The sequence below is a fragment of the Haliaeetus albicilla genome, chromosome W, assembly GCF_947461875.1.
Source record: "Haliaeetus albicilla chromosome W, bHalAlb1.1, whole genome shotgun sequence".
Taxonomy (NCBI): Eukaryota; Metazoa; Chordata; class Aves; order Accipitriformes; family Accipitridae; genus Haliaeetus; species Haliaeetus albicilla.
The window spans coordinates 35,809,863-35,831,765 of NC_091515.1; the positions used below are offsets into that span (position 1 = coordinate 35,809,863).

At 41.8% G+C, this 21,903-nt stretch overlaps 1 protein-coding gene across 4 annotated transcripts in view; it reads right to left on the minus strand.

Annotated features, from left to right (window-relative positions):
* LOC138683425 (tyrosine-protein kinase Fer-like) overlaps positions 1-21,903 on the minus strand; it is a 219,998-nt gene that overhangs the window by 85,644 nt on the left and 112,451 nt on the right. For 2 of the 4 annotated variants that reach the window (XM_069775155.1, XM_069775156.1), the window contains 3 exons: positions 18,033-18,089; positions 14,488-14,603; positions 11,989-12,083 (listed from right to left, as the gene is read on the minus strand). In XM_069775155.1, coding sequence (XP_069631256.1) covers positions 11,989-12,083; positions 14,488-14,603; positions 18,033-18,089 — 268 coding nt within the window. Of the gene's footprint in view, positions 1-11,988; positions 12,084-12,164; positions 14,318-14,487; positions 14,604-18,032; positions 18,090-21,903 lie in introns of those variants that run through there. The other 2 variants (XM_069775157.1, XR_011322956.1) reach the window with 2 other exon arrangements.

The following is a 21,903-nucleotide window of genomic DNA, read 5'->3' on the forward strand; positions in this document are numbered from 1 at the left end:
GACTCATAGGGTGATATGTGCAACAGGAGAGAAAGTGGCAGGGGCAGAAGCATTGAAGGTTGCAAAGGAGTAGAGAGAGAAAGAAAAATGGAAGCTAGAAGCTTAGCTGAATGCAGGAGGGAAGGATGAAGTAACAGAGATGAAAACTAGAGAAAGAGACAGGGGTCATATTTGTGTGAAGAGAAACTGTAGGGGTAGACAGAATATGGTTTCAGCAACAGGTTGGGTATTGAGCCAAATAGCTTATTTGATTAAAGCATATCTTACAGAGGAAAAACAAGACTTGAATTAAAAACAGTCACTATCATTGTTAAAAATCTGCACCTTATTTCTAATTTGAATTTGTCTAGAATTTGACTATTTGTTTCTGTTGCACTGATTTTTGACAGTGTGAAGTAAAGATTCAGGATGTTACTGAAAGACAGTATAAAGATCTCAAATTTGCTGGCAAAACTCAGCTACTGATGATGCACAACACAACCAATGAGGCATATCATGCACTACTATATTAAAGATTTAAGGGGTCTCAAAACAGCAGTGATTGGAAAAAACCTGAATGATCTTTTATAAAGATCTCACTGTCTCCATAAGCAATAGAAAATTGAAAAAAATCCCCCAAACATACAAAGCAAAGAACGCAGGAGCTGAATCCACAACACAAAGTAAAAAGGTAAGGTTTTTGAACATCAGTCAGCATTCCAGGCCTATGAATGGAATCAGCTGTATCCCAGAGATAGCAGGGCTAAACTTCAGGCTCAGGTAAGACAGTGTACACATATTTGAGTGAGCCTTAGACTACAGTGAGATCTCATTTACTCAAGATAATAGTTCATTTAGACACTCCAACTAGCAGAAAAGCTCAGATAATCTGGATATTATACATGATATCAACAAATAAAATATACCTACCTCAGTCCTTGGTTCCAAATGGGCTTGTTAGCTTCAGTGCAGCTAACAGCAGAAATATATGGAGTCAGCTGTGATTTGGTGCTATACCCAAATATATCACTACAGAGCATAATACAGAAAATATGAGTAATTCCACAAAACTCAACTTAGATTTAATAGGATGTATTAGCTGCATCTCAGCACCAGCTATACTGAATCTGTAGGCATTTCTCCACTTGATACCTTGTAGCCCTCCCTTCCAAGAAGGCCAAGAAAAGGGCTTGCTAGGTCAGGCAGAATACTGGGCTTTATTTGCAAATGCCTCCGACCTAATAAGCCCACTGGAGCTAAAAAGTGCTGTAATTTACAGAAAGCAGCAATGGAGTCATCTTAATTTCAGAAGAGCTGGAGTGAATAAGCCAAGCTGAACCAAAGCCAACTGCAGATATGATGGCATGAACAGGGTGCAGAGGTAGCCCAAGAGCCTGAGTTAGGAATGGCTTCTCAGATCCTGTTACAGGCATTATAGAAATAGCCATGCTGTTTCTGAACGTGCCAGCATAGCTGCAATCATGCAGTGCTGCACCTGAGCTAATAAAACCTGTCACCTCTGACTTGTTTCTTCATCAGTAACATAGAGAATTTGCATCCCAAATATTCCATCCAAATCTGAACAGCTGCAAAGATGGATGTGATGACCTTGCTGAATTCCACCTTAAAAACTAGTTACATATGTCTAGGTATAAGCTGAACATACATAGCTGAAACCTGAATCCAATGATAAATTCAGACAACTTTCTTTTGCCCTTTATATGTACAAGCATAGCTCTACCTGTTTGCAGTTGCAAGTGTTCAGCAAATCTACTCCAATGTATGTCAGCATGAGCATGAATAAAACAAGAAACACAAACTCAGTGTCCAATTAATGTGTGTGTGGGTGGGCAGCTTGGAACCATGCATTCATTTTGAAATAGAAATTTTATGGTTGTATCAGGAATGAACGCTAGTATTCCAGAGTAACATCTGCACTGCACTTAGTATTACAGTGAAAACCCCAGAAATGTCTGCTGGGGGGAGGGGGGAAGGGGAGGGGAAAATCCCACTAAGAGCAGATCACTGATAGAATACATTAAATAAGGCCTGTGGCCATAGAATGGATTTGGAGAAGAGAAACAAATAGCAGAAAACCATTCAGAACTGTATAAGGTACAGATCTGGTATGAAAAGGATATCCAGTTATTAAAGGCTGTATCACAATATATATGCTAGAGGAAGTTAAATTCAGACTTAACAGACAAGTCAGATTCTTGAATTGTCTATTTTTGAATGCTTGACTTTGCAAAATGAAAGTTTTTTTAAAAAATTTCTAGGGATATAATTTTAACTATGTTAATTATAAGAATGCTTAAATACACAGAAACCTGAAAGAGATAATAGGCTATCTGCTTGTGATTAAACAGTCCAACAGCTAAAAGGAGTAGGTCATGAAAAGCATAACTGCAATCTTACTTATACCACCTTGAATCAATAGTTGGAACTTATGAAGATGTTTGCATCTGCTGTCATTAGACAAATCCTTCTAGAGAGAATTGATATAGGCTTAACTGAGGTGCATATTTTGACAACCTGCGCAGATTTTCTTTGCTGAAGGAATGGAGGCACCTTTGAAGGTTCTATAGGATATATTTTTGAAAGTATTTGCATGAAGTGGTAACTCCACAAGATTATACAACTAAATTCAAAATTCTTTACTCTACAACACATAATTCATGAACATAGGAAGTTCCTTCCTCTACCTTAGGTCCTTCTTTTAGGGCAAGCTGAAATTCAAGTAAATTGAAATGAACATAAAGTAGGAGAAGAAAGAATTCTGTGGCTTGGGATTGCTTTTTGCATCTGAAAGATTTCATTTGATTTTTATTAGCTTTTCCCTAAACCTAGGAAAAGAGTAAACATTGGGAGTTTAGAGGGTCTCTTGCAACTTGATTTTGATTGTGTGGGAGATTGCATGATATATTATGAGCAAGTGAAAACAGAATTAAATGATCCTCATGGTTTCAGTGAATTAAACCCCCTTATTCTGAAAGCAGAAATACCATAGTAAGGTTCATGATCAGTGAGAAAAGTTGGGACTAGGAGATAATAGTGGAGAAGGGTGAGACAGAAGGGTATTCTAGCTGCTTCTTTTCCATAAAAAGATGCAGAGTTCATTCTGAAAGGAGAAAAGAGAGGGAATGATCTTTAGAACACTGACTAAGGGTTTCTTGTTAGTAGGCAACCACTACCACCTACTGAGATATTTATCTGTGGTATATGTGTCACAAGACATAAGAAACAGCTGGTAGAACACTCTCTGTTGTAGTCAAAGAAACAATTATTATGCCTCCTTACTCAGACAATGGTACCAGTTGGTTATCTGGAAAACAGGAGAACACAGCTCTTTTAAAAATATTCCAGTTGATTTTTTCTGTATTAAAATGTACTGTTTGGTTTTATGTGTTGCTTGATATAGGTTTTTTTAGTATGTAAGAAAGAAGTTTATCTTGTGATTGAAAAAAGGCATATTTTATTAGACAATCATAAAATATTTCTTTGTTAAAATATTTGTTATGATCTCTGAGTTGTCAGAAGAAATTGTCTTTAATCAATTTACTGGACTCTCTGTCAACTTGATAAAAGTGTAGTTTAATCTTTAAAAACCCCAGGTCTCTTACTCCTATGTTTTCAATCCAGTGGATAAAACTTCCCAAGTCCAGGTCGTCATCAATGGTACCATCATGAAAACATGGTTACAATAACAAGTTCTGTTTTCTCAGGCCTCCTTTCTCAGTCAATTTAAGGGACTGTCTTTTTCATTAAATGTTGTCTGAGAAGCTAGAAGGACTAGAGTGACCTCATACCAACCAACTCTAGAAAAAGATGCCACAATCTGGTTAAAAAACATAGAAAAGTGTGATGGTTCGAGCACAGTGTAGCATTACAGAGGGCAGGCAAGCATGGAAGTTATCCAGAGTACTTACAGCCCAAAAAAACATGATAGAATTAAGAAGTTTCTTTCAAATCCAAAGTCAGGAGACAGAATTTTTTTTTATGGATTTGGACTGCAAACTGGGCATGAGAATCAGTGAAAGACTTCCACTAATTCCTTCTCTAATTGTATTAGTATGTTTCAAGTTGCCATAGACTCTGAAAACCCTGAAGGATAAAGTTGTTAAAAGATGAGGTTTTATATTTATTAGCAGAGATGTCTAGAGAAGCTGATTACCAGTGTATGTCTTAAAAAATGTCTCAGGACAATGCTGTTAGTTTCCATTTTAATAAAGTCAATCACATGTACTAATATAATAATCTAATATAATCTAATGGAATAACAGCAGAAAATTCCAATAAGTCAAAGATTTCATCAGTGCACTTTTACTAAAGCTAGTTAGTACTCAGGAATTATAAAGTCTAAATATTTACTAAGTCTTCATTAATTAAATGATTCTTAAACACCTTGCAGTATAATTTTGAAGACAAATCTAGCAATATATAAAACAAAGTGTTGCATATTAACCAATACCAGAGGGTACTAAACCCACACATTTTCCAGCTTCTGAGAGAATCAGATCGATACAGTTGCCTGAATCTGGTATCATCCCATCAATTTGAAACTCTCTCCAATCGTTCATGAATAATATGAAAAATTGAAAAACTGAATAATTCTGCTGAAGAATGTATTTTCATAAAGAGAAAACCCATACGAATGATAATCCAAAATTGAGTTACTAAAATTGAAACACTACCCAGTCATTAAGTTTCTTTAAATACAAGTGTCCTGGTTTCAGCTGGGATAGAGTTAACTGTCTTCCTAGTAGCTGGTACAGTGCTATGTTTTGAGTTCAGTATGTGAAGAATGTTGATAACACTGATGTTTTCAGTTGTTGCTCAGTAGCGTTTAGACTATAGTCAAGGATTTTTCAGCTTCTCATGCCCAGCCAGGGCACCTGACCCAAAGTGGCCAACGGTGTATTCCATACCATGTGACATCCCATCTAGTATAGGAACTGGGAAGTGGGGGTGGGGAATCACCGCTCGGGGACTGGCTGGGTGTCGGTCGGCGGGTGGTGAGCAATTGCCCTGCGCATCATTTGTACATTCCAATCCTTTTATTACTACTGTTGTCATTTTATTAGTGTTATCATTATCATTATTAGTTTCTTCTTTTCTGTTCTATTAAACCGTTCTTATCTCAACCCAGGAGTTTTACTTCTTTTCCTGATTTTCTCCCCCATCCCACTGGATGGGGGGGGGTGAGTGAGCGGCTGCGTGGTGCTTAGTTGCTGGCTGGGGTTAAACCACGACAGTCCTTTTGGCGCCCAACGTGGGGCATGAAGGGTTGAGATAACGACAAACCTGACCAGAGCTTGTTAAAACAAATTTGTTCTAAGCATTCATTATGTTGATTTATGTATTCTTAGAGTTGTTGCTCTGGTTTTTAAGGCTCTGTTATGTATCACCTCGCTTCCTGTATGTAGTTCCTCTTCTGCTGCTTATCATCCATGGGAGGTGGATTAAGGTTTTCGCTTTGATGTATGGTATAACTCTGGTTTATGGTATGATAAAGTCATCGGCTGTGGGATTAATCCGGTATTTGCACTTAGCATTGTCACCTTTATACTGCGGGAGCCATCTGTGGGAAACTATTAATAATTATACCATTTACCTTTCCACCATGGAAAACCAGTCTGTGGGTGGGGTACCTTTCTTCCCCTCTCCTTTCTCCTTCAGTCCAGTTACAATGGTGTTTGAGAATTCTGAAAAATTTGAATACTCCTGGGATGTTGGGACTAGCACGGTTCTAGCCCTACTGCTAGGAATTAGCATACTTCTGAATGTGGTTCAGCTCTCATTTAAGGTTAAACAGCTATTTAAGAAGATCACCCAGAGATCTGCCCCAAGGCTGGATAATTATGAGTGGCAGGGTGTGTGGGATAGTATGGGCAAGTACCTAGAAAAGTGGGCACCTCCAATGTTTTGGAAATTCACCCCTGAACAAGTGCAGGATCCAGAAGAACTAGTAAAATATTTGGAAAAGGTATGCTGTCACCCCGGCAGCTCCAGAGAGATACAAATCACTGCAACGTGCTGGGGCCTGGCCCATGCCTATCGAGCCCTGTTCGACACCACTCAGTACCCTCAAGGGGAAGAGAAAGTCTCTGGACCTAACAAAATGATGAGCACCGCGGCCACCCAAACATTGGCAATGGGCGCTGCGGCCCCTCCAGCCCCAGCAATGAGCACAGCAGCTACCCAAACCTTGGCAATGGGCACTGCGGTCCCTCCAGCCCCAGCGACGAGCACTGCTGCTACCCAAACCTCGGTGACAGACACTGCGGTTATCCAAAACCCGGCGAGCGATACTGCAACTGAACCAGCGGACCAACCTGCACCAGTATCAGTTGCCCCCGTACAGAAAAAGAAATATACAAAAAAATCAGTTCACTTAGCGAAGGATGAAGGTGAACCAGGGCCATCACGGGAACAGGAGGAAGAGGCAGAACCAGAGGTATTAACCCGGTCCCTATCCTTGAGTGAGCTGCGGGATTTGCGAAAAGACTTTGGCCGCCGTATAGGTGAGCATATCACCTGGCTCCTCCGATGCTGGGACAATGGGGCTAATAGCTTGGAATTAGAAGGTAGGGAAGCCAAGCAGCTGGGATCGCTTGCCAGGGAAGGTGGCATTGACAAGGCAATTGGAAGAGGGACACAAGCCATCAGCCTCTGGAGGCGACTCCTGTCAAGTGTGAAGGAAAGGTACCCCTTTAAGGAAGATGTTATATGTCAAGCAAGCAAGTGGACCACCATGGAAAAAGGTATTCAATATCTGAGGGAATTAGCTGTGCTAGAGACGATTCATCACGACCCGGACAACCCACAATTACCCAAAGATCCAGACGAAGTCCAATGCACACGACCCATGTGGCGGAAGTTTGTACGGAGCGCACCATCATCCTATGCCAACACATTGGCAATAATGGCCTGGAAGGATGAAGAGGCACCGACAGTGGAGGAAGTGGCTCGCCAACTCCGTCAATACGAAGAAAATCTCTCCTCCTCCCTACAAGCCTGCATTGCGGCTGTGGAGAAGCTGTCCGAGGATTTCCAGAAACTCAAAGAGGATATGTCCTACTCCACACGTGTAAGGACCAATGTCTCGGCTATTAGGAGTGAGCATTCCTCTGCCCAAGAGAGAGAATATAGAAGGTACACACCGCGAGGTGCCCTGTGGTTTTACCTATGTGATCATGGAGAGGACATGAGGAAATGGGACGGAAAACCTACCTCGGTCCTAAATGCACGGGTACGTGAACTGCGAGGAAAAACCACCACAAAAGGGGATTCTACCAGGAAAAATGCCGCTCCAGTTTCCAAACAGAGTAGAAGGGCTGATTTTTATTTCCGATCCTCTTGAAGGGAATTCTGAGCCAATTTTACGAGAAGTGAGTACTGGATACTCTGACCAGAATTAGAGGGGCCCTGCCTCCAGCCAGGTGGAGGAAAGGGATAACCGGGTCTATTGGACTGTGTGGATTCGATGGCCTGGCACGTCAGACCCACAGGAGTATAAGGCTCTAGTAGACACCGGCGCACAGTGCACTCTAATGCCATCAAGTTATAAAGGGACAGAATCCATTTGTATTTCTGGTGTGACAGGGGGATCCCAAGAGTTAACTGTATTGGAAGCTGAAGTAAGCCTAACTGGGAATGAATGGCAGAAACACCCCATTGTGACTGGTCCAGAGGCTCCGTGTATCCTTGGCATAGACTATCTCAGGAGGGGGTATTTTAAGGACCCAAAGGGGTATCGATGGGCTTTTGGTATAGCTGCCTTGGAGACGGAGGGCACTGAACAGCTGTCTACCCTGCCTGGTCTCTCTCAAGACCCTTCGGTTGTGGGGTTGCTGAAGGTTGAAGAACAACAAGTGCCCATTGCTACCACGACGGTGCACCGGCGGCAATATCGCACCAACCGAGACTCTCTGATTCCCATCCACAAGTTGATTCGCCAACTGGAGAGCCAAGGAGTGAGCAGCAAAACTCGCTCACCCTTTAATAGTCCCATATGGCCAGTGCGGAAGTCTAATGGGGAGTGGAGACTAACAGTTGACTATCGCGGCCTGAATGAAGTTACACCACTGCTGAGTGCTGCCGTTCCAGATATGCTAGAACTTCAATACGAACTAGAGTCAAAGGCAGCCAAGCGGTATGCTACAATTGACATTGCTAATGTGTTTTTCTCAATCCCTCTGGCAGCAGAGTGTCATCCACAATTTGCCTTTACTTGGAGGGGTGTCCAGTACACTTGGAATCAATTGCCCCAGGGGTGGAAACACAGCCCCACCATTTGCCATGGACTAATCCAGACTGCACTGGAAAAAGGTGAAGCTCCAGAACACCTGCAATACATCGATGACATCATCGTATGGCGCAACACGGCAGAAGAAGTCTTTGAGAAAGGGAAGAAGATAATCCAAATCCTTCTGAAAGCTGGTTTTGCCATAAAAGAAAGTAAGGTCAAGGGACCTGCACAGGAGACCCAGTTTTTGGGAATAAAATGGCAAGATGGACGTCGTCAGATCCCAATGGATGTGATTAACAAAATAGCAGCTATGTCTCCCCCGACTAATAAAAAGGACACACAGGCCTTCTTAGGTGTCGTGGGGTTTTGGAGAATGCATATTCCAAATTACAGTTTGATTGTAAGCCCTCTCTATCAAGTGACCTGGAAGAAGAATGATTTTAAATGGGGCCCTGAACAACAACAAGCCTTTGAACAAATTAAACGGGAGATTGTTCATGCAGTAGCCCTTGGACCAGTCTGGACAGGACAAGATATTAAAAATGTGCTCTATACTGCAGCTGGGGAGAATGGCCCTACCTGGAGCCTCTGGCAGAAAGCACCTGGGGAGACCCGAGGCCGACCCCTGGGGTTTTGGAGTCAAGGACATCGAGGATCCGAGGCTCGCTATACTCCAACTGAAAAAGAGATATTGGCAGCGTATGAAGGAGTTTGAGCCGCCTCAGAAGTGGTTGGTACTGAGACACAGCTCCTCTTAGCACCCCGACTGCCAGTGCTGGGCTGGATGTTCAAAGGGAGGGTCTCCTCTACACATCACGCGACTGATGCCACATGGAGTAAGTGGATCGCACTGATCACACAACGGGCTTGCATAGGAAACCCCAGTCGCCCAGGAATTTTAGAAGTGATCACGGACTGGCCAGAAGGCAAAGATTTTGGAATGTTGCCAGAGGAGGAGGTGGCACATGCTGAAGAGGCCCCACTGTATAATAAAACTACCAGAAAATGAGAAGCAATATGCCCTGTTCACTGATGGATCCTGTCGCATTGTGGGAAAGCATCGGAGGTGGAAGGCTGCTGTATGGAGTCCTACACGACAAGTTGCAGAAACTGCTGAAGGAGAAGGTGAATCGAGTCAGTTTGCAGAGGTGAAAGCCATCCAGCTAGCATTAGATATTGCTGAAAGAGAGAAGTGGCCAGTGCTCTATCTCTATACTGACTCATGGATGGTGGCAAATGCCCTGCGGGGGTGGTTACAGCAATGGAAGCAGAGCAACTGGCAGCGCAGAGGTAAACCCATTTGGGCTGCCGCACTGTGGCAAGATATTGCACCCTAGCTAGACAATCTGGTTGTAAAAGTACATCATGTAGATGCTCACGTACCCAAGGGTTGGGCCACTGAAGAACATCAAAACAACCAACAGGTGGATCAGGCTGCCAAGATTGAAGTGGCTCAGGTGGACCTGGACTGGCAACATAAGGGTGAGCTATTTATGGCTCAGTGGGCCCATGATACTTCAGGCCATCAGGGAAGAGATGCAACATATAGATGGGCTCGAGATCGAGGGTTCGACTTGACCATGGACACTATCGCACAGGTTATCCATGAATGTGAAACATGTGCTTCAATTAAGCAAGCCAAGCGGTTAAAGCCCCTGTGGTATGGAGGGCGATGGCTGAAATATAAATTTGGGGAAGCCTGGCAGATTGACTATATCACACTCCCACAAACTCGCCAAGGCAAGCGCTATGTGCTTACAATGGTGGAAGCAACCACCGGATGGCTGGAAACATATTCTGTACCCCATGCCACTGCCCGGAACACTATCCTGGGCCTTGAGAAGCAGGTCTTGTGGTGACATGGCACCCCAGAAAGAATTGAGTCAGACAACGGGACTCATTTCCGAAACAACCTTATAGACACCTGGGCCAAAGAGCATGGCATTGAGTGGTTGTATCATATCCCCTATCATGCACCAGCCTCTGGGAAAATTGAGCGATACAATGGACTGTTAAAGACTACATCGAGAGCAATGGGGGGCGGAACTTTCAAACATTGGGATACACATTTAGCAAAAGCCACCTGGTTAGTCAACACCAGAGGATCTGCCAATCGGAGTGGCCCTGCCCAATCAGAATTTTTACATACTGTAGAAGGGGATAAAGTCCCTGTAGTGCACATGAAAAATATGCTAGGGAAAACAGTCTGGGTTACTCTTGCCTCAGGCAAAGGTAAACCCATTCGTGGGATTGCTTTTGCTCAAGGGCCTGGGTGCACTTGGTGGGTGATGCGAAAAGATGGAGAAGTCCGATGTGTGCCTCAAGGGGATTTGATTTTAGGTGAAAATAGCCAGAATTAAACTGTATATTAGTTGCTGTATAACCCTGCTACTGTATGTTATCATTACTATAATTGTTACATGCTATATCCATAGTACTATAGTAAGAATCACTTGGATCAAGCAAGAAAGAACTGTGATAAAACTGAGCAAAGCACAGTAGAGGTGGAACCAGAACTGACTCCAGCATGCAACAATCCAATGGTGCACACCATCCTCCTGCTGTGTCAAATGTCATCTGCTCGTCACACCGCACTGAAGCCCAATTCTGCTCTACCGACTGAGAGGACTTTGCACCATCCCTCCTGCCCAGACAGACTGGTATGACAGATGGAGCCCAGAGTCGGAAACTAAATGAACTCAACAAACATTTTATGAACATAACCCATGAACTAAAGAACTGATATCTCTGTGTGTGTATACTTATATATATATATATATATATATATATCATTGTTCATATGTCTCAAAGGGATGGAAAGGTGGTGATGATTGATCAGGATGTAACTAAAGGTATGGGAACTGAGCATGACGTCAATGGTATAGAATAAGGGGTGGATACTGTCCTGGTTTCAGCTGGGATATAGTTAACTGTCTTCCTAGTAGCTGGTACAGTGCTATGTTTTGAGTTCAGTATGTGAAGAATGTTGATAACACTGATGTTTTCAGTTGTTGCTCAGTAGCGTTTAGACTATAGTCAAGGATTTTTCAGCTTCTCATGCCCAGCCAGGGCACCTGACCCAAACTGGCCAACAGTGTATTCCATACCATGTGACGTCCCATCTAGTTTAGGAACTGGGAAGTGGGGGGCAGGGATTCGCCGCTCGGGGACTAGCTGGGTGTCGGTCGGCGGGTGGTGAGCAATTGCCCTGCACATCATTTGTACATTTCAATCCTTTTATTACTACTGTTGTCATTTTATTAGTGTTATCATTATCATTATTAGTGTCTTCTTTTCTGTTCTATTAAACCGTTCTTATCTCAACCCAGGAGTTTTACTTCTTTTTCCTGATTTTCTCCCCCATCCCACTGGGTGTGGGGGGGAGTGAGTGAGCAGCTGCGTGGTGCTTAGTTGCTGGCTGGGGTTAAACCACGACAACAAGTATAGCATTAACAATATAACCGTATTGATGAAGGAAGTATTATTTAATATCTTTTCAGGAGAAAAATGAAGATATGGCAGAAATACATTGTAGCAAATTCTGTTCTTGAATGGTTACAGAAAAACTCACAACAGCTTTGAATAGCTCACTCCACTCCTATCCTGGTAGAAGCTAAGGCCTCCAAAGATTTGCAACATGGGTGACTTTTGAGATCAGTCATAAGAATGCAAATAAAGGCAAATAGAAAAAAAATATATTTTACACCATGGAAACAATACATATGAACATATGCTGTGAGAAAAGAAAAAAATAATACCTGAAACAAGTTCCATAACAATATAAATAGGTTGTCGTTGTGTGCAAACTCCTATGAGTTTTACAATATTAGGATGATCATACTGTTTGAGTATTCTGCAAAACATACAGTAAATTTATTATATTAATAAACTTTATTGTATAAACTGATTAAGTATCATAGGAAAATATCTTAAACTCTTAATATTATTTTAATGGAACATGTCATTAGTGTTATCATAAAAAAAATCAATATAACAAATCAATCATCATAGTGTTTGAATGAGGGCACATCAACTCACTTATAAATCAAGACTGAATGCTATATTATTTTTATTATTATTCTACTATTTGTCTACATAACAAAAGAACTGAAAAATGGCCTGATAGATCTGTAGTTCCTCAAGAACCCCTGTAATTAAATAACATTTCAGTGGTGGACCAATAGCAGTTAGGTTAAAAAAGCCTGCACAGCACTTCCCTATATTTTCCTTCTGCACTGTTCAAATGCACACTCAATCCAATTTTACTTTAAGAGATTAATTTTTTTGTACAGTAAGTTTTAAAAGAATATAGAGACAGCAATTTCAACCTTGGGAATTAAACAAAAACATTTACATCTTACACAATGCTTTAATAAGAACATTTGCAATCTAAAACAGCATGCTATAATTTACAAGTATAATGAAGAGCTAGGAAGAATTCTGGAGAGACATTACAACTTTTAAATGTTTCTTCTACTATTTGCTAACTTAAACCACGCCTTCTTTTTTTCATAAGAGTACAATATTAACCTACTTGGTACATACATACTCAGACACAGCATATTTATTTTTCTTTCATTATAAGACTGTTCTACCAGTGGCAGGCTGCTTAGCAAATGAAGCATCTCTGCAGCAACTGAGTTATGAGCCATTTAAAGATGTTCAATAGCTGTAATGGCTGATATTAGTGATTTATATAATGTCTTATAGTTTTCCTTATTGATCATGCTAGTTTTTGAGTAAAAATGAAAATATATCAAGTTCCCTAGCAAGAAGAGAAAAAGATAATTTAAACAGTTTCAAAATTATCTCGATATACCTCTCTACCCTGATGAAATTTATATACCCTGAAGATATTTATATACCCATATAATCAGCCTATATTCAGAATAATTAGCATATTGTGGTATGAGTGTAATTGGAAAAATAGGTATGCAATCACATGCTGCCTGACACAGCACAGAATCTCTCTTCTGAAGTGAATTCTTCTTCCCAAGAAAAAATTAGTAAATGGGGGTCCATACTATAACCTGTTCAAATTTGATCAGCTCTGTTAATCAAGCAGGTGAGAAGGCAGGATTTATGACTGGTATAATTCAACAGTTACAGTGCAACAGTGTAGTGCAACAAAGAGACGTGCAAAGTCCTGCACCTGGGGAGGAACAACTCCATGCACTGATATATGCTGGGTGTCACCCAGCTGGAAAGCAGCTCTGCAGAAAAGGAGGTGCCAGTTGGTGGACAACAAGTTCATCATGAGCCAGCAATGTGCCCTTGCAGCAATGAAGGCTAATGGTATCCTGGGCTGAATTAGGCAAAGTACTGCCAGTAGGTCAAGGGAGGTGATCCTACCCCTCTACTCAGCACTGATGAGGCCACACCTGGAGTCCTGTGTCCAGTTCTGGGCTCCCAAGTACAAGAGAGACATGGACATACTGGAGAGACTCCAATGAAGGGCCACAAAGATGATTAAGGGACTGATGCATCTCTCCTATGAGAAGAGGCTGAGAGAGCTGGGATTGTTTATCCTGGAGAAGGGTCGGGGGATCTCATCGTTGTATATAAATACATGAAGGGAGGATGCAAAGAGGATAGAACCAGGCTCTTTTTAGTGATGTCCAGTAACAGGACAAGAGGCACTGGGCACAAACTGAAACACAGGAGGTTCATCTGAACATCAGGAAACACTTTTTCACTGTGAGGGTGACTGAGCACTGGAAAGGGTTGTCCAGGGATGTTGTGGAGTCTCCCTCCTTGGAGATATTCAAAATCCATCTGGACACGGTCCTGGGAAACCAGCTCTAGGTGGCCCTGCTTGAGCAGGGGGCTTGGACAAGATGAACCCTAGAGGACCCTTCCAACTGCAACCATTCTGTTATTCTGTGATATAATCACATTTAAAGTAACACTGTCTTTCAGTCTTTTTGTCTGAATCCTTATGGCAAAACGCAGAAGTAGTTTTAAATTGAGGCATTTAAAATAAGAAAAAAGTGTTTTATAGGCACAGCTTGCTTTGCTGAAGAGGTGGTTTTGCCAACTGCAGATACTGCTGCATTCACACATTAAAAAATTGCCTATTTTTAGTTACTGGGACAACAGTTGTGGAACATATTGAGGGAGAGAAAAAAAGGAAAAAATTTTTAGAATGGCTTCTTAAAATTTTTGTGAAGATCAGATTTTATAAATTCATGTAGCAATAAAACTTGAAAAAACACCACAGTGTAAATATATGTTTTAATCAAATTTAGAAAACCTACCTGGCTTCTGACAGAAATTTTATTTTCAGTTCCTGAGGAAGATCTTCTTTACAAGTTTTTACAGCAACAGGAGTCTTATCCTTTAATGTTCCTTTATATACCTCACCAAAATTACCCTGAAATCAGGAAAAAAAAAATCATTCTAAGTAAACAAAGTCTTTACCTTTTAATAAAAGAAAACTAAAGTAAGGAGCATAGAATGATTTCCATCACATGTATTTCTTAAATAAAAACAAAATGAAAATTATTTAGGACAGAAATTGAAGGAAGAAGGTGTCAGCCAAACCCTCCCCCCCCAGAAAACAAAAACAAAACCCGAAGATCTCATTCTTTTAGATAAGCTTTGTATTTCCCAAAGAACAAATCAACTCCATTTTAAAATTGTCAGGTAAATTTTCAGATGAATCCCTCTCCTGTTTGCTAGTATCTAGAGATGCACGTGAGTTTAATAAACAGCAAAAATCTGCTGGAAATGTTTTCCTTTCTTTCCTCATTTGAATACCTGTCCTGGTTTTGGCTAGGATAGAGTTAATTTTCTTCCTAGTAGCTGGTACAGTGTGTTTTGGATTTAGCATGAGAATAATGTTGATAACACACTGTTGTTTTAGTTGTTGCTAAGTAGTGCTTATCCTAAGTTAAGGATTTTTCAGTTTCCCGTTCTCTGCCAGCAAGCAGGTGTACAAGAAGCTGAGAAGGAGCATAGCCAAGACAGCTGACCTGAACTAGCCAAAGGGATATTCCATACCATAGAATCTCATGCTCAGTATATAAACTAGGGTGGGGAGTTGGCTGGGAGGGGCAGATTGCTGCTTGGGCATCAGGTGGTGAGCAATTGCATTGTGCATCACTTGGTTTTTTTCTTGGGTTTTATTTATTTTTTATTTTATTATATTCCTTTTCATCACAATTATTTTTATTATTTTATTTTAATTATTATTAGTAGTATTACATTTGATTTTAATTTAGTTATTAAATCGTTCTTATCTCAACCCACGTGTTTTACTTTTTCTCCAATTCTCCCCATCCCACTGGGAGCAGTAAAGAGTGAGTGAGCAGCTGCGTGGTGCCTAATTGCTGGTTGGGCTTAAACCACAACAATACTATAGTGCCAAAGGAAGAAGATAGAGAAAAGGAGAAAAAAAAAAATCATAGATAGAAAATAGTAATGCTATTTAGTTACAAGTAAAGACATTCAGGTGCCTAAACACAAGCCTCTAGCAGTATTTGAGAAACCAACATAGCTGGCAAGCATGGCAGAGGATCTTTAACAGCCATCTATCATTCTAGAATAGCACTTCTAGAGGCCAGGACACTACCTTTGATATCTAAATGGCATTAGATGCCCAAAGGTAAGTAGCTGAATCACTCCCAACATGCTTTTCCTCTAGCTTTCTAAGTACTTAATAATGAAAACTGAAACTACCTTAAAGACTATTTAAGTATTAAAAATTGAGTTTTTCCCTTATTTTAAAATATTTAATTATCATTTTATATCTGTTCCTTTTATATAACTTTCATTTTGCAGGGTATCATAGATTTAATACAGAGTAAATAAATGGAACTTTCACACCTGAGGTGAAGCAAAATCTTCCTCTTCACTAAAGTTTGCATCATCTTCTACATCAAACTTCCATGATTTTTCTATTAATCTTTTCCAGGCCACTCAGGATTTTATGATCCTTCAGATTTCTCATTTGCAAGGTAAATTATGATAGTTTATTTAACATTTTCTCATATAGAAACTGATCATCCTGTCATCCTTTGGTTTGACTATTTTGTTTTTGAGATGGATGCATAACAAGTTGTCCTGGTTTCAGCTGGGATAGAGTTGTCTTCCTAGTAGCTGGTGTAGGGCTATGGTTTTGAGTTCAGTATGAGAAGAATGTTGATAACACACTGATGTTTTCAGTTGTTGCTAAGTAGTGTTTAGTCTCAAGTCAAAGATTTTTCAGCTACTGATGCCCAGACAGCAAGAAGGCTGGAGGGGCACAAGAAGTTGGGAGGGGACACAGCCGGCGCAGCTGACCCAAAGTGGCCAACAGGGTATTCCATACCATGTGACATCATGTCCAGTATATAAACTGGGGGGAGTGGGGGCGGGGGGATCGCTGCTCAGGGGCTAGCTGGGTGTCAGTGAGTGGGTGGTGAGCAATTGCATTGTGCATCACTTGTATATTCCAATCCTTTTATTATTACTGCTGTTATTTTATTAGTGTTATCATTATTAGTTTCGTCTTTTCTGTTCTATTAAACTGTTCTTATCTCAACCCATGAGTTTTACTTTTTTTCCTGATTTTCTCCCCCATCCCACTGGGTGGGGGGGGAGGTGAGTAAGCAGCTGCGTGGTGCTTAGTTGTTGACTGGGGTTAAACCACGACACAAGTTTATATAGTGGCCCAACAAAGCTTTTTATTCTGTTTATTATTTTTTAAATACTTCTTAACGAGATTTACTGTTATAATCACTTGTAAGCACTAAGTTGTCTTTACTGTTAAAAATGCTTTTTGCCAAAAACATGCAATACATACATAAATTCATTTTACTAAAGTAATCAATTTTCAGATAGATTAACTGTCTTTACTAATCAAGACATTCATAGTTGTTTTTAGGAAGACAAACTTTTTTATGCCTGAAACATCTTTATTTTTGACAATTTTTGATACTTTTCTATTTAAGAATGCGAAACTGGCATAGTACCTGTATAGCATTTTATGTGGATATAGCTCTGTCTAAAGCTAACTAATTCTTTTTGTCATCTTAAGCTGTTAAAGAGATTTTATCCTGGGAAACAGAATTTTCTGACAGTATTTAATTCCCCATTTCTTGAACAGTTTATTGATTCTTATAGTGCATCTCTTAATACTAAGGCAACTGTTGCTTTCATTTTACTTCTCATTTAAGTCTCTTTTTCAGGTTTTGGAAATCTTTTGGAACATTGCGTCCAAAGTGGCACTTGCACTAAATTTGTTCGTAGTTGCAAAGCTGCTGAAAATATAAGTGAGGTACACAGCATTACCTGAATAGGGGTGTTTTAAAAACTTACAGCTACTAAGCACAATTTGTGATAGAAACTATAAGAATTAATTTAATATATATACTATTGTGAGGTTACCTAATTCGTTGTCATACAAAATCAATGAGCATTTGTTTTAACAAGTGTTGATTAAATCATCTTATTATATCAGATTTTTTATTTACATATAACTTTCCTATTTTGCAATAATATTATTCTTTTGTAAGATTGCACAAATTAAAACAGCCACATAATGCTTTATAGAAATCCACTTATCTTAAAAGCCTTTCAAATAAGAAAAATATGTATGCTAGAGTTAAACATTTTCAGCACTCAGACGCATTACGTTGTTTCCCAGTAAATGTGATTTACATTTATTTAAAGCACAATATTGTGTTTCGTATTATAGTAAAAGAATTGGTATAAAATCACATACCACAGTAATTTAAAAGATAAGGCAAATAGGAAACATACAGACTTCATGATTGATATATACCTATTTAAATGTTATTTAGCTCACTTGATAACTTACTTTGCCCAGTAATTCTCCCAGTGTGACATCTTCATGACTGAGAGCCCATTTCTTGTCCTATGGAAAGGAAAGGAAAGAAGAATTTTCAGTCTGTGTATTTTCTACAAAATAAATTTCAGCCATTAGAAAAGTACCTAAAGAAAGATTTTATTTAGACCACTCAATCAATAGCATGCTAGGAAGTTATAAATTCAAGAGTTTGCAAAACATGTTTTAGAAACCTTGCTATGCAATAAGATATTGAAATATACTATTGTCCTGGTTTCAGCTGGGATAGAGTTAACTGTCTTCCTAGTAGCTGGTACAGTGCTATGTTTTGAGTTCAGTATGTGAAGAATGTTGATAACACTGATGTTTTCAGTTGTTGCTCAGTAGCGTTTAGACTATAGTCAAGGATTTTTCAGCTTCTCATGCCCAGCCAGGGCACCTGACCCAAACTGGCCAACAGTGTATTCCATACCATGTGACGTCCCATCTAGTTTAGGAACTGGGAAGTGGGGGGCAGGGATTCGCCGCTCGGGGACTAGCTGGGTGTCGGTCGGCGGGTGGTGAGCAATTGCCCTGCGCATCATTTGTACATTTCAATCCTTTTATTACTACTGTTGTCATTTTATTAGTGTTATCATTATCATTATTAGTGTCTTCTTTTCTGTTCTATTAAACCGTTCTTATCTCAACCCAGGAGTTTTACTTCTTTTCCCGATTTTCTCCCCCATCCCACTGGATGGGGGGGGAGTGAGTGAGCGGCTGCGTGGTGCTTAGTTGCTGGCTGGGGTTAAACCATGACAGTCCATTTAGTGTCCATGGTCAGGTCGACCCCTCGATCTCGAGCCCATCTATATGTTGCATCTCTTCCCTGATGGCCTGAAGTATCATGGGCCCACTGAGCCATAAATAGCTCACCCTTATGTTGCCAGTCCAGGTCCACCTGAGCCACTTCAATCTTGGCAGCCTGATCCACCTGTTGGTTGTTTCGATGTTCTTCAGTGGCCCGACCCTTGGGTACATGAGCATCTACATGACGTACTTTTACAACCAGATTCTCTAGCCGGGACGCAATATCTTGCCACAGTGCGGCAGCCCAAATGGGTTTACCTCTGCGCTGCCAGTTGCTCTGCTTCCATTGCTGTAACCACCCCCACAGGGCATTTGCCACCATCCATGAGTCAGTATAGAGATAGAGCACTGGCCACTTCTCTCTTTCAGCAATATCTAACGCTAGCTGGATGGCTTTCACCTCTGCAAACTGACTTGATTCACCCTCTCCTTCAGCAGTTTCTGCAACTTGTCGTGTAGGACTCCATACAGCAGCCTTCCACCTTTGATGCTTTCCCACAATGTGACAGGACCCATCAGAGAACAGGGCATATTGCTTCTCATTTTCTGGCAGTTTATTATACAGTGGGGCTTCTTCAGCATGTGTCACCTCCTCCTCTGGTGACATTCCAAAATCTTTGCCTTCTGGCCAGTCCGTGATCACTTCCAAAATTCCTGGGCAATTGGGGTTTCCTATGCGAGCCCGTTGTGTGATCAGTGCGATCCACTTACTCCATGTGGCGTCAGTCGCGTGATGTGTAGAGGAGACCCTCCCTTTGAACATCCAGCCCAGCACTGGCAGTCGGGGTGCTAAGAGGAGCTGTGTCTCAGTACCAACCACTTCTGAGGCGGCTCAAACTCCTTCATACGCTGCCAATATCTCTTTTTCAGTTGGAGTATAGCGAGCCTCGGATCCTCGATGTCCTTGACTCCAAAACCCCAGGGGTCGGCCTCAGGTCTCCCCAGGTGCTTTCTGCCAGAGGCTCCAGGTAGGGCCATTCTCCCCAGCTGCAGTATAGAGCACATTTTTAATATCTTGTCCTGTCCAGACTGGTCCAAGGGCTACTGCATGAACAATCTCCCGTTTAATTTGTTCAAAGGCTTGTTGTTGTTCAGGGCCCCATTTAAAATCATTCTTCTTCCGGGTCACTTGATAGAGAGGGCTTACAATCAAACTGTAATTTGGAATATGCATTCTCCAAAACCCCACGACACCTAAGAAGGCCTGTGTGTCCTTTTTATTAGTCGGGGGAGACATAGCTGCTATTTTGTTAATCACATCCATTGGGATCTGACGACGTCCATCTTGCCATTTTATTCCCAAAAACTGGGTCTCCTGTGCAGGTCCCTTGACCTTACTTTCTTTTATGGCAAAACCAGCTTTCAGAAGGATTTGGATTATCTTCTTCCCTTTCTCAAAGACTTCTTCTGCCGTGTTGCGCCATACGATGATGTCATCGATGTATTGCAGGTGTTCTGGAGCTTCACCTTTTTCCAGTGCAGTCTGGATTAGTCCATGGCAAATGGTGGGGCTGTGTTTCCACCCCTGGGGCAATCGATTCCAAGTGTACTGGACACCCCTCCAAGTAAAGGCAAATTGTGGATGACACTCTGCTGCCAGAGGGATTGATTGCATTTTTCCTGGTAGAATCCCCTTTTGTGGTGGTTTTTCCTCGCAGCTCACGTACCCGTGCATTTAGGACCGAGGTAGGTTTTCCGTCCCATTTCCTCATGTCCTCTCCATGATCACATAGGTAAAACCACAGGGCACCTCGCAGTGTGTACCTTCTATATTCTCTCTCTTGGGCAGAGGAACGCTCACTCCTAATAGCTGAGACATTGGTCCTTACAAGTGTGGAGTAGGACATATCCTCTTTGAGTTTCTGGAAATCCTCGGACAGCTTCTCCACAGCCGCAATGCAGGCTTGTAGGGAGGAGAGATTTTCTTCGTATTGACGGAGTTGGCGAGCCACTTCCTCCACTGTCGGTGCCTCTTCATCCTTCCAGGCCATTATTGCCAATGCGTTGGCATAGGATGATGGTGCGCTCCGTACAAACTTCCGCCACATGGGTCGTGTGCATTGGACTTCGTCTGGATCTTTGGGTAATTGTGGGTTGTCTGGGTCGTGATGAATCGTCTCTAGCACAGCTAATTCCCGCAGATATTGAATACCTCTTTCCATGGCGGTCCACTTGCTTGATTGGCATATAACATCTTCCTTAAAGGGGTACCTTTCCTTCACACTTGACAGGAGTCGCCTCCAGAGGCTGATGGCTTGTGTCCCTTTTCCAATTGCCTTGTCAATGCCACCTTCCCTGGCAAGCGATCCCAGCTGCTTGGCTTCCCTACCTTCTAATTCCAAGCTATTAGCCCCATTGTCCCAGCATCGGAGGAGCCAGGTGATAATATGCTCACCAATACGGCGGCCAAAGTCTTTTCGCAAATCCCGCAGCTCACTCAAGGATAGGGACCGGGTTATTACCTCTGGTTCTGCCTCTTCCTCCTGTTCCCGTGATGGCCCTGGTTCACCTTCATCCTTCGCTAAGTGAACTGATTTTTTTGTATATTTCTTCTTGTGTATGGGGGCAACTGAAATTGGTGCAGGTTGGTCCGCTGGTTCAGTTGCAGTATCACTCACCGGGTTTTGGATAACCGCAGTGTCTGTCGCCGAGGTTTGGGTAGCAGCAGTGCTCGTCGCTGGGGCTGGAGGTGCTGCAGTACCTGTTGTTGAGGTTTGGGTAGCCCGAGTTCTCGTCGCCGGGGCTGGAGGGGTCACGGTGCCTGTCGCCAAGGTCTGGGTGCCTGCAATGCTCCTTGCCGGGGCTGGAGGGGCCGCAGCGCCCATTGCCAAGGTTTGGGTGGCCGCGGTGCTCATCATTTTGTTGTTAGGTCCAGAGACTTTCTCTTCCCCTTGAGGGTACTGAGTGGTGTCGAACAGGGCTCGATAGGCATGGGCCAGGCCCCAGCACGTTGCAGTGATTTGTATCTCTCTGGAGCTGCCGGGGTGACAGCATACCTTTTCCAAATATTTTACTAGTTCTTCTGGATCCTGCA